The 13,878-nt window shown below is 42.9% G+C and overlaps 1 protein-coding gene across 2 annotated transcripts in view; it reads right to left on the reverse strand.

Annotated features, from left to right (window-relative positions):
- Window positions 1-1,030: 1,030 nt before the first annotated feature.
- The window catches only part of vps8 (VPS8 subunit of CORVET complex), a 129,730-nt gene continuing 116,882 nt past the window's right edge, over window positions 1,031-13,878 (reverse strand). For both annotated transcript variants that reach the window (XM_058380403.1, XM_058380402.1), the window contains exon 45: window positions 1,031-1,223. In XM_058380403.1, coding sequence (XP_058236386.1) covers window positions 1,080-1,223 — 144 coding nt within the window. In that variant the 3' untranslated portion in view covers window positions 1,031-1,079. The remainder of the gene's footprint in view (window positions 1,224-13,878) is intronic.

Consider the following 13,878-nt stretch of genomic DNA (forward strand, 5'->3'; position numbering starts at 1 on the left):
TTTCTGACATGATTGTTAAATAAAGGTCTTCATGGTAATGATCAGATGTTGAATAACAACACTGATTGGCTTTGATTGAGTTTCTATAGAGCAGAAATGATAAATGAAGTTTCTATAGAGCAGCTGAGACAGTACAGCAGAACCTCTGCATATGAACGAACCTCCTTTATGAATTTCCACCTTAAGAATTGAAATCTTGCAAGACATTTGCATCGACATTGGAAGCATTTTCGGCACATGACTGAACCGAATGATGGCGGCTAAGTTGCGCGTACGTCCGGGAGCCGTTCAAAACACTCACTGCGTCAGTGGAAGGCTGAGCGAAGACAACCCGAAGTGAATTCACGAATTTTTACGATTATTTTTCAGTCAGTGAAAGCTGTTTCGAAACACACCCACGATACCAACGTTGCCTTCAGCATGCGTTCAAAAACTTTTCCGCACGTTTTTTTTGTTCACAGATCAGTGGTGTGGGTGGTCAGTTCAATTTTTAGCCCAAGCTTGGTGGTATGACTTCCTGTGAGGACCCCTGATATGGAATGCTTGGCTTGGGTCAGTTCTTTGTAAGCAGCCGTACAGTTTCCATACGCTTCGTATCGGTGATATCGCTCATATTTTTGGGTGGGTGGAACGGATTATCTGCATTTACATTATTTCTTATGGGAAAATACACATTTTCACCTTCAGAAGTCATCTCCAGAACGAATTCAATTTGTATGCCGAGGTTCTACTGTAATTTAAAGAATAGGTTTATATTAATGTACTTGTTCTGTGGTAAAAAACCATAGACATTTTCTAGAAATTGTCTTGTGGACATTCCACATCATTCAATGTAACCATACTGTACGTGTAATAAAAAAAATTAATTAATCGGTTAAAACGCTGTAATCACTGTGGTATAAGTGCAGTACACTTTTAGTCATGATGTTATGGGGGAACTAATCCACTTCAGAAGGATAGACTAGTCATTGATTATTTTCCTATAACCTATTCCTATAAGATGTGAAAAGAATGAAGACGTCAGTGTGGACATACAGTAATGCTTTTATTCGGGTCTGTAACAGTGGGCGGAGTCTGCACTACTCCTCCACCATGGGTGGTGGAGAAAGCTTGAGGCTGAGGTTTTCGCTGTGGTAGATGCTTCCTGTTCCTGGGTGGGCGGGGTTCAGCAAGCCGGCTCTCTCGCTGCTGTGGGATTGCGTGAGTTCTGTGAGGATCGCCAACTGGAAGACAAAATAAGAAAATAAAGAAATGTATAAAATGATTCATCGTATAAAATGACTTCATTCTGAAAGTAAAACCAGCCTCAGACAAACAGAAACATTAACTTAGTCTTGAGGAGGAAAACATTTCTTGCTTATTTAGCTAGCTATAAAGTCAGTATTGTTCATTTCTTTCACATTTTGAATCCATGTACATTAAACAAGCCAAGTAGTTTCATCAATCCATAACTGTATTAATTAGACTGGAAGCTAACAGAGACAAGGACATGAACATACATTAATCCATAAAGTTCCCCAAAAATCCATACAGTTAATTCATAAAGTTCCCAAAAAGTTCTTCAGAGGGTTATTAAGCTTTTTAAACAGCTTCCACTTGGAACCCTGTCTGAAATAATAAGATATTAATAATTGTTCTCCTCATTCTATCTTTCCACTCCAACAACCCTATTCTCCATCTCTCTCCTCTGTTTATACCCTTCACGTCTCGCCGACGCCTTTCTTCTCATCTGTGCGCGCTCATTGTTTACTCGTCTTTGCCTCGTACGCATTCGAAACGAAAACAAGGCATGATTAAACATCAGACTTCCTTCCCTCAAATTAGCAAGGAGATTAGACGTTATTATTCGTTAGATCGAGATGTAAATATGAAGAAAAATAGTTTAAGTCGAAGTATTTCCAAATTGAACTGCACATACAGGTCGGAATAACGGATAAGAGAACATTTTTGGTTTTATTCATTGGGGTCAGTGGTAGATCAAGTGGTGAAGTCTCTGGGTTGTTGACCAGGAGATCAAGGTTCAAGCCCCAGCACCGCCAAGCTGCCACCGTTGGGCCCTTGAGCAAGGCCCCCATCCCACCCTGCTCCAGGGGTGCTGTATCATGGCTCTGACCCCAACCTCCAAGGATGTGATATGTGAAGAAAGAATTTCACTGTGCAGTAATGTATATATGAGAAATAAAGACTTAATTTAATTGGAACCTGAGTCAGATCTGTAGCCTTTGGTGGAGGATGGCACGTCTCCCACATCACCACCGAGACAGAACAGGAGAGACAATCCTGCTAGAGTAGCTGTGTGCAGGTGGGTATGTCGGTGGTTGGAGCTGGGTGGGTGGAGGTGAAACATTATATAACTGCCAATATTTTTGTAGCGATCGCACATCGCTATAGTCAATAACCAAAGAATGATCAGAGACGAGCGAAAGAAGATTACTGACTAAATTACTGCCCTTTCTGACTGTGATACTTTTCTGTGTGTGTTATCGAGTGTTTCAGCCACACACTGGGTATCATGCATGAGGGGAGTGGTGGCTCAGTGAGTAAGGCGATGGACTATTGATGAGTTCAGATCCCAGGATCACCAAACTGCCCCTGTAACCCTCAGCTGCTCGCTTGTATAAATAAGAATATGATGCTGAATATGATGTAGTGAGATGTCGTGACTGCCAAATGCTGTAAGTGCCTCAGTCTGCGTAAAACCTCTAGACAATGTTCCAGGAGATCTCTGAAATACTCAAAGCCCAAAAAAACATGTCAAAGTCATTGGGATCACATTTTTACTGCCATTGTGGTGTTTGAAGTGACTGAAGCACTGCATTATATATGCTGCTTTGATACTTGAATGAAAGAGCAAGTCTACCTATCTATCTATCTATCTATCTATCTATCTATCTATCTATCTATCTATCTATCTATCTATCTATCTATCTACAGAGAGAGAGAGAGAGAGAGAGAGAGAGAGAGAGAGACATATGCATACAGATATAATGATAAGTATACATACTATTGAGATGTACTGTATATATTATATGGTACGTACGGCACATAATATATGGATAATATGTAGTGTATAGTTTCACTGTGTGTGTGTGTGTGTGTGTGTGTGTGTGTGTGTGTGTGCATGTGTGTATCCACCCCTCTCTCCCTCCCCCTCTCTCTCTTCCTCCCTCTCTCTGGACACTTAGTTGACGGGTCACTGAGTAGCTCAATATGAAGAAGGACAGATTGCCAGGAGAATCCATTTCTACTCTCCATTAGTAAGCACTCTCTCTCTCTCCTTCTTATCCTCTAATCTTTCTTTTTTTTTGTTCCCACTCACTTCTCGCTTACAGTCTTCTCTATTCCCTCACTCTCCACCCTCTCAACACTCCTCTCTCATTCTGCCTTCATACGTCTTCTTTCCTGTCTGCTCTTTATTCTCTCTCTCTCTCACTTAGAAGAGCGCTGCCCTTATTATGATTCAAAAGCAGCATTTCAACTGTTCTACACACCACCTGTGTATATACTCCTGAAATGATCTGTGTGTGAGAGAGACATGCCCGTTTCACTGGACAGAGACATACAGAGGCCACACCTCCACGCTACAGTAAAGTATACAGAGGCCACACCTCCACATTACAGTAAAATATACAGATTCCACACCTCCATGCTACAGTAAAGTATCCAGAGGCCACACCTCCACGCTACAGTAAAGTATACAGACTCCACACCTCCACATTACAGTAAAGTATACAGAGGCCACACCTCCACGCTACAGTAAAGTATACAGAGGCCACACCTCCACGCTACAGTAAAGTATACAGAGGCCACACCTCCGCATTACAGTAAGATATACAGAGGCCACACCTCCACGTTATAGTAAAGTATACAGAGGCCACACCTCCATGTTACAGTAAAGTATACAGAGGCCACACCTCCGTGTTACAGTAAAACATACAGAGGCCACACCTCCACATTACAGTAAAGTATCCAGAGGCCACACCTCCACGCTACAGTAAAGTATACAGAGGCCACACCTCCACATTACAGTAAAGTATACAGAGGCCACACCTCCACGCTACAGTAAAGTATACAGAGGCCACACCTCTGCATTACAGTAAGATATACAGAGGCCACACCTCCACGTTACAGTAAAGTATACAGAGGCCACACCTCCATGTTACAGTAAAGTATACAGAGGTCACACCTCCGTGTTACAGTAAAACATACAGAGGCCACACCTCCACATTACAGTAAAGTATCCAGAGGCCACACCTCCACGCTACAGTAAAGTATACAGACTCCACACCTCCACATTACAGTAAAGTATACAGAGGCCACACCTCCACGCTACAGTAAAGTATACAGAGGCCACACCTCCACATTACAGTAAGGTATACAGAGGCCACACCTCCACGCTACAGTAAAGTATACAGAGGCCACACCTCCACATTACAGTAAAATATACAGATTCCACACCTCCACGCTACAGTAAAGTATACAGAGGCCACACCTCCACGCTACAGTAAAGCATACAGAGGCCACACCTCCACGCTACAGTAAAGCATACAGAGGCCACACCTCCACGCTACAGTAAAGTATACAGAGGCCACACCTCCGTGTTACAGTAAAGCATACAGAAGCCACACCTCCACATTACAGTAAAATATACAGATTCCACACCTCCACGCTACAGTAAAGCATACAGAGGCCACACCTCCACGCTACAGTAAAGCATACAGAGGCCACACCTTCACGCTACAGTAAAGCATACAGAGGCCACACCTCCACGTTACAGTAAAGCATACAGAGGCCACACCTCCACGTTACAGTAAAGCATACAGAGGCCACAACTCCACGTTACAGTAAAGTATACAGAGGCCACACCTCCACGCTACAGTAAAGTATACAGAGGCCACACCTCCACGCTACAGGAAAGTATACAGGGGCCACACCTCCACGTTACAGTAAAGTATACAGAGGCCACACCTCCACGTTACAGTAAATCATACAGAGGCCACACCTCCACGTTACATTAAAGCATACAGAGGCCACACCTCCACATTACAGTAAAGCATACAGAGGCCACACCTCCACGTTACAGTAAAGTATACAGAGGCCACACCTCCACATTACAGTAAAGCATACAGAGGCCACACCTCCACGTTACAGTAAAGTATACAGAGGCCACACCTCCGTGTTACAGTAAAACATACAGAGGCCACACCTCCACATTACAGTAAAGTATCCAGAGGCCACACCTCCACGCTACAGTAAAGTATACAGAGGCCACACCTCCACATTACAGTAAAGTATACAGAGGCCACACCTCCACGCTACAGTAAAGTATACAGAGGCCACACCTCCGCATTACAGTAAGATATACAGAGGCCACACCTCCACATTACAGTAAAGTATACAGAGGCCACACCTCCATGTTACAGTAAAGTATACAGAGGCCACACCTCCGTGTTACAGTAAAACATACAGAGGCCACACCTCCACATTACAGTAAAGTATCCAGAGGCCACACCTCCACGCTACAGTAAAGTATACAGACTCCACACCTCCACATTACAGTAAAGTATACAGAGGCCACACCTCCACGCTACAGTAAAGTATACAGAGGCCACACCTCCACATTACAGTAAGGTATACAGAGGCCACACCTCCACGCTACAGTAAAGTATACAGAGGCCACACCTCCGTGTTACAGTAAAGCATACAGAAGCCACACCTCCACATTACAGTAAAATATACAGATTCCACACCTCCACGCTACAGTAAAGTATACAGAGGACACACCTCCACGCTACAGTAAAGCATACAGAGGCCACACCTTCACGCTACAGTAAAGCATACAGAGGCCACACCTCCACACTACAGTAAAGCATACAGAGGCCACACCTTCACATTACAGTAAAGTATACAGAGGCCACACCTCCACATTACAGTAAAGTATACAGAGGCCACACCTCCATGCTACAGTAAAGTATACAGAGGCCACACCTCCACATTACAGTAAAGCATACAGAGGCCACACCTCCATGCTACAGTAAAGTATCCAGAGGCCACACCTCTACGCTACAGTAAAGTATACAGAGGCCACACCTCCACATTACAGTAAAATATACAGAGGCCACACCTCCACACTACAGTAAAGCATACAGAGGCCACACCTCCACGTTACAGTAAAGCATACAGAGGCCACACCTCCACGTTACAGTAAAGCATACAGAGGCCACAACTCCACGTTACAGTAAAGTATACAGAGGCCACACCTCCACGCTACAGTAAAGTATACAGAGGCCACACCTCCACGCTACAGGAAAGTATACAGGGGCCACACCTCCACGCTACAGTAAAGTATACAGAGGCCACACCTCCACGTTACAGTAAATCATACAGAGGCCACACCTCCACGTTACATTAAAGCATACAGAGGCCACACCTCCACATTACAGTAAAGCATACAGAGGCCACACCTCCACGTTACAGTAAAGTATACAGAGGCCACACCTCCACATTACAGTAAAGCATACAGAGGCCACACCTCCACGTTACAGTAAAACATACAGAGGCCACACCTCCACATTACAGTAAAGTATACAGAGGCCATACCTCCACATTACAGTAAAGTATACAGAGGCCACACCTCCACGTTACAGTAAAGTATACAGAGGCCACACCTCCGTGTTACAGTAAAGTATACAGAGGCCACACCTCCACATTACAGTAAAGTATACAGAGGCCACACCTCCGCATTACAGTAAAGTATACAGAGGCCACACCTCCACGCTACAGTAAAGTATACAGAGGCCACACCTCCACGCTACAGTAACGTATACAGAGGCCACACCTCCGCATTACAGTAAGGTATACAGAGGCCACACCTCCATGTTACAGTAAAGTATACAGAGGCCACACCTCCGTGTTACAGTAAAACATACAGAGGCCACACCTCCACATTACAGTAAAGTATCCAGAGGCCACACCTCCACGCTAAAGTAAAGTATACAGAGGCCACACCTCCACATTACAGTAAAATATACAGATTCCACACCTCCATGCTACAGTAAAGTATACAGAGGCCACACCTCCACATTATAGTAAAGTATACAGAGGCCACACCTCCACGCTACAGTAAAGTATACAGAGGCCACACCTCCACATTATAGTAAGGTATACAGAGGCCACACCTCCACGCTACAGTAAAGTATACAGAGGCCACACCTCCGTGTTACAGTAAAGCATACAGAAGCCACACCTCCACACTACAGTAAAGTATACAGAGGCCACACCTCCACGCTACAGTATAGAGAGGCCACACCTCCACATTACAGTAAAATATACAGATTCCACACCTCCATGCTACAGTAAAGTATACAGAGGCCACACCTCCACGCTACAGTAAAGCATACAGAGGCCACACCTTCACATTACAGTAAAGCATACAGAGGCCACACCTCCACACTACAGTAAAGCATACAGAGGCCACACCTTCACATTACAGTAAAGTATACAGAGGCCACACCTCCACATTACAGTAACGTATACAGAGGCCACACCTCCACATTACAGTAAAGTATACAGAGGCCACACCTCCATGTTACAGTAAAGTATCCAGAGGCCACACCTCCACACTACAGTAAAGCATACAGAGGCCACACCTCCACATTACAGTAAAATATACAGATTCCACACCTCCATGCTACAGTAAAGTATACAGAGGCCACACCTCCACATTGCAGTAAAATATACAGATTCCACACCTCCACGCTACAGTAAAGCATACAGAGGCCACACCTCCACATTATAGTAAAGTATACAGAGGCCACAACTTCACATTACAGTAAAGTATACAGAGGCCACACCTCCACATTACAGTAAAGTATACAGAGGCCACACCTCCACATTACAGTAAAGTATACAGAGGCCACACCTCCATGTTACAGTAAAGTATCCAGAGGCCACACCTCCACATTACAGTAAAGTATACAGAGGCCACACCTCCATGCTACAGTAAAGTATCCAGAGGCCACACCTCCACGCTACAGTAAAGCATACAGAGGCCACACCTCCACATTACAGTAAAGTATCCAGAGGCCACACCTCCACGCTACAGTAAAGTATCCAGAGGCCACACCTCCGCGTTACAGAAGAGTATACAGAGGCCACACCTCCGCATTACAGTAAAGTATACAGAGGCCATGCCTCCTCAGTCAGCAACAGCATACTGAGGCCACGCCTCCTCAGTCAACAAAAGCGGACTCAGGCCAAGCCTCCTTGGTCAACAACGTCATACTGAGGTCACGCCTCCTTGGACAACAACGTCATACTGAGGTCACGCCTCCTCGGACAACAACAGCGTACATAGGCCATGTGTCCTCGGACAACAACAGCGTACTGAGGCCACGCCTCCTTGATCAACAACAGCTTACTGAGGCAACGCCTCTTTGGTCAACAACAGCATCCTGAGGCCATACCTCCTCTGTATAAGACAAATTACGGGGTTAGACTGGCTTCCTTAACTACAGAACAATTAAAAACACTTAAAAGGAACACACACACACACACACAAAATTATGTTGGCATTAGTGTGTGATTAAGACAAGTGTTTTTTGGCCAGCCTTCTAATTAATACCCTTAACAATAATAGATTTAAACAGAAACACCTCCACAGTGCTAAAACACACACACACACACACACACAGAGGAGAGCTGCAATTGTCCTCTACAGGGAGACACAGGACACAGGCCAATGACTCTCTCTGTCTTTCTCTCTCTCTCTATGTATGTCTTGCCAACACACACACACACACACACACACACACCCCTCTCTCTGGCCTTTTTTTCTTATTTACTCATCATTCGAACCCATTTACAGTTTAATTAAAGACCTGGAAACTAGGCTGAGAAGTCGTGCTTGCTCTGTTAATTAAACACAAGGGCAGGTCTGGGATTTGATCTCACAACCTCTGGTCACTAGCACAAAGAGCTGAACCCGCTAACTTACCACTTCCCATTTTCCCATTAAAGAAAATTAATTTTCCTTCCTTTCATTTGCCCTCACGGTTTTGTGATGAATTCGCCGAAGCTGAATCACTGCACGGAAATCCATCAGCACGGCTCCGGCAGATATTCAGCTCTAGAGTTCTCTGTCCTTGCAAAAGGTGAACATTGTCCTAATGTTATAATCCATTTCAACTGACTATTTACATACTAAATGCTGTTATCCAAGTTAAAGACCTCCAGATAATAAAACGCCACTCAGGGCCTTCTGGAAAGCCACAAGCTCCACTTGAAGATTGAAAATTCCACTGTGAAACATATTAGATATGTTTTATATTGAAATATGTACAATGTGCTGTGTCAGGATTAGTAGCATGAAGAGGAGGTGAGAGAGCTGGACAACTAAAGCACTGCTGCATCTGTATAGATAGACATGAAGTGAGAGCTAAATCCCACTGGTATCTCTATCAGCAGATAGCTGGCATTGTGGGTAATAAAGGAAACCGTTAACAAAGTGAACACAGACTGACATGGCGATGAATGAAGTCGACCGCTGAAGGTCAAACCACTGACTATAGCCATTGTGTGTTTATCTAGTCAACTAGCATTTTGTCACAGCTGTAAGGAAAAACAACAACAGACTGATATATATCTTATTAATTCTCTCAGACATGCTCAGCCAAATCAGCAGTCCATTACTGTTCAATTGTGCTGCATTTGTTCTATAAACACATTTATCAGTCTTTTTTTAATACAATTCTCATCGGAAACGCTCTGTACATGGGAGCGAATGTTAACGGATGCTAGTCACCTGTAAATTACCGAGCGTGTGCACTCACAGCTCATTTGCATGTAACCCTCATCGAATCTAATCCTAGTTGTATCTACCAAACTCCATAGAGGTCCACAGCTGTGGGCAAAAAACAACCCATCAAGGGAAAGTGGAAAATATTTGCAATGTCAATAAAAAATATTTAATATTAATAATAATAAAAAAATGTGCACTAAATCTTCCATCAACTGAGGTGTTTGTTCAGATGCGCAGGCTGGTTGTGTTTATACTGCTCATGTATGCAGAAGAGGAGGGATAGCACTTTTCTCTCCGAGTGCCCTGTGGCACTGCCGGAGCGGCAGCTTGAAAGGATGCTCTTGGCTTGGCGTGTTTCAGAGGAAGCATCTGTTAGCCTTCGCTCGCTCCTGTTTGAAGAAAATCCTCATTTAGGGAAGAAGAAGGAAAGAGATACTCTGACTTATAGAGCACTAACGCATCTCCAGACAAGCTTTACCTAAAATAAACTTTCAGAGAGAGAGAGAGAGAGAGAGACAGAGAAGGAGACATTATGCTGAAGGAGAAAGGGCCGGAATGAGGAAACATTCCTCTCAATTTTGTTAGCTCGGGAAAAGCAATTAATTTTCATTCCTTTCAGTTGCCCTCTGTCTCGTGTGATGAATACGGTGAAGCTGAATCATTACGCTGAAATCCATCAGCACGCCTGGCGTGGAGCAAATATTGAACTCAGAAGTTTTCTGTCCTCTCAAAGGTGAACACAGCGATGTCTCAGTGAGTCTGTGGATCTATTTTTCAGCTGATATTTTTCTATACTATACGCTGTTTCATCAGTCCCTTTTTGGGCCGACGTCACGATTACACTAGCTTAACAAAGGGAAAACTGGAGGCGGCCGATACAAACCATTACAAAGTCGGCTACACAAGGAACGCAAATGTCATCTTGTTGTGTTGTTGGGTGACAGAATCGAAGGAGTACAGGCTCCAATTTGAAGTTTTATCGCAGACCTGCAGCCACTGACAAAGAAAGCCTGGCGACAGCCGTGGTTAAAGGCAATAAAACGAGCGGACTAGACAGAAACTATCGTCAAAAATGCTCGTGTTTGCAGCGAACACTTCATATCAGATAAGGTTAAAGAAACTATTGTTTTTTCGTTGGTATGGTTTATGGTTTGGTTACGTGTCTAAATATTTCTTATGCATGCACACCTCATCAGAAATTGGCGAACAAGTTAAATGATTTCTCATGTAACGCTAACATTTCGTTTTCATATGAATTGCAATAAAGCAGCGCATTCAATAGCATGTTCCAGGTTTTGCCATCCATCCATCCATCCACTCATCCATCCATCCATCATCTATACCTCTTATTCTGTCCTACTGGGTCATGGGGAACCTGGAGTGTATCCCATGATAGGAAGGGTACATCCCAGACAGGATGCCAGTCTATCACAGGGCCCAATGTCACCCACTAACACACTACAGACAATTTAGCATGTTTTTGGACTAGGTGAGGAAGCCAGAGAACCCAGCGGAAACCCCTGATGCATAGAGAGAACATACAAACTCCACTGCAATTATATTCTAGTTAGCTAAGCTTTGTCCTAACCCAGCTGTTCTTAACCTGGAGGCCAGGGACATGGGCGGCCAAGGCTCAGTGATGCATGTGGGGAGCGAAGGCTGACCCGTGTGATCCGATCCAACAGACGAGCTACTGTTGCTGAAATCGCTGAAGAAGTTAATGCTGGTTCTGATAGAAAGGGGTCAGAATACACAGTGCAGGGCTGTTTTGACAGCAAAAGGGGGACCGACACAATATTAGACAGGCGGTCATAATGTTATGCCTGATCGGTGTACTCGTGTAATGGCACCACCTGCCGTTAACATGATAGAACTAATTAACTGCTGATTGGAAGAAGTCACCCGGGCTTAAATTCCTGGTTTGTTTATAGTTATAAAAGCTGGACTGCTGATTAGACATGCAGCAATTACATCTCAAGTATAGAGAATATATCCTAGAAAGCTCAATCCTTTCTCTGAGTGAGTGCTCCGAAACATTGAAGCTCTATTATATCTTCATCCTTCTAATATTCTTACAAGTGCCACTAGACAAAGCAAGACATTGTGGCACATGTTCAAGAAATACTGTAGTATAAGTGAGTTACAGTCTTGTAACTTGTAAAATGAATGACGAGAGCATTTAACCAATGAGACCAGGATACACCGTATGTACAACAAGCTGTGTGTGTTTGTCACCCTGCACTTTCACCTTCCACGCGTGTGCGCACACACACACACACACACACACACACACGTTCATACAGACTGAAAAAGAACAGATGTTTGGCTTTTATGAGTACAGTAACACAAGTAAACACACACAGGGCAGTGTATTCCCTATATAACAATGCAGCAACCCAGAGAAATTCTACAGGAGTTTGTTGAATGAACAATTTCTTGTGTACACACCTATACTAACAATTTACACATAAATCTGTTTGTGTCCAGCGTGATAAACGAGGCTGCTGAAAGATTTTATGATGCAACTTCGAAATCGTCGATGGCTGAGGCTGTATGTAAAAGTGTATACATGAAAAGTGGAATCATGAACAGACACACACACACACACAAACACACACACACAGGGCTAAGCAAGGGAATGTGTGTGTAATGCCTCAGTTTTGAAATTTGGCATCAACTCCATCCTTAAAAAGAGTGTTCTCATTACTGCACACACAGCCAAAGGGCAGCGCACACACACACACACACACACACACACATACACACAAATATACTACACAACACACACAATTAATCAAGTCAGAGATCATTTTTCAGAATAGTTGTGTGAGCATATACTCACTCTCTTTCTCTTTCACACACACTCTCTCTCTCTCTCTCTCTCTCTCTCAGAATATATTACTATAAGATAAACCTTATCATCTTTGCTATGTGTGTGTGTATGTGTGTGTGTGTGTGTGTGAGCCTGAGCAACATGAGTAGAGAATGAATTCGAATAGAGATTTAATTGAGATCCTCTATGATCTATACATGAGAGAGTTAAAGACCCCAAGCCGTCACCATGGCAACAGGCATGCACTATAATATGATTCAGAGCGGATGTTGAAACTGCATAATAAAAAAAAATAATAAATCATATTATATTAGCCTGTGTGTATTTGGAGAAATGTAAACACACAGGATTTCATTTGATTTTGATTGAAGGTGTCTGGATATGATTAGAAATCAATGAATTATTAATCTCGTCAATTAAACATTAATATTCCGATGGAATCTATCTATGGTGCTTCTATATTAAGTTTTTATTGTCTGGAATAATAACAACAAAAAAATATATTTCTAAACAAATGGCTCAAAAATATTAGACCTAAAACTGGACTCATAACACTGGACTCATAATACTAGAGGTCAGAGCTAGAACTCAATCCTGTAAGCTGGACTCATAATACATATAATATAATATAATATATATATTATTACTACCATGCTTCAGTAACACCTAGGATTCTTAATGAGGATCGGTAAACGTTTATTGTATCATATCCATGTGATGCCACACCCGTAACACTAGACTCGTAAAACAAAACCCCAACCCTAGATCCATAACTTTACTCTTGTAACCTAAATTTAGAGCTCAAAATGCTAGTCATGTAGCACTAAAGATGTAACAGAACCCGTAACACTGGGCATGTGACACAAAACTCAAAATGCTCGACACAAAACTCTTGACGCGTAATATTAAAGTTGTAACATGTGACACGTAACACTAGACATGTAACGCTAAAGTCAGAACACAAACTTGTTAATGCTACATGTGCAAAACTGAATGCTGTACATGTAACGGTAAATTTAATACAAAAAAAAATTGTAATGCTACACATGTAATGCAAAAGTCAGTACACAAAACTAGTAATGCTAAAAAAGTTTACCACGAGACCTGTAACACTAGACATGTTACACTAAAATCAGTAGACAAAACTAGTAATGCTAGTCATGTAACAAAAAAACGGTAACATGAGACCTGTAACATGAGACATGTTACGATAAAATCAGTAGACAAATCTAGTAATACTAGTCAT

The sequence above is a fragment of the Hemibagrus wyckioides genome, linkage group LG26, assembly GCF_019097595.1.
Source record: "Hemibagrus wyckioides isolate EC202008001 linkage group LG26, SWU_Hwy_1.0, whole genome shotgun sequence".
NCBI classification, from domain to species: domain Eukaryota; kingdom Metazoa; phylum Chordata; class Actinopteri; order Siluriformes; family Bagridae; genus Hemibagrus; species Hemibagrus wyckioides.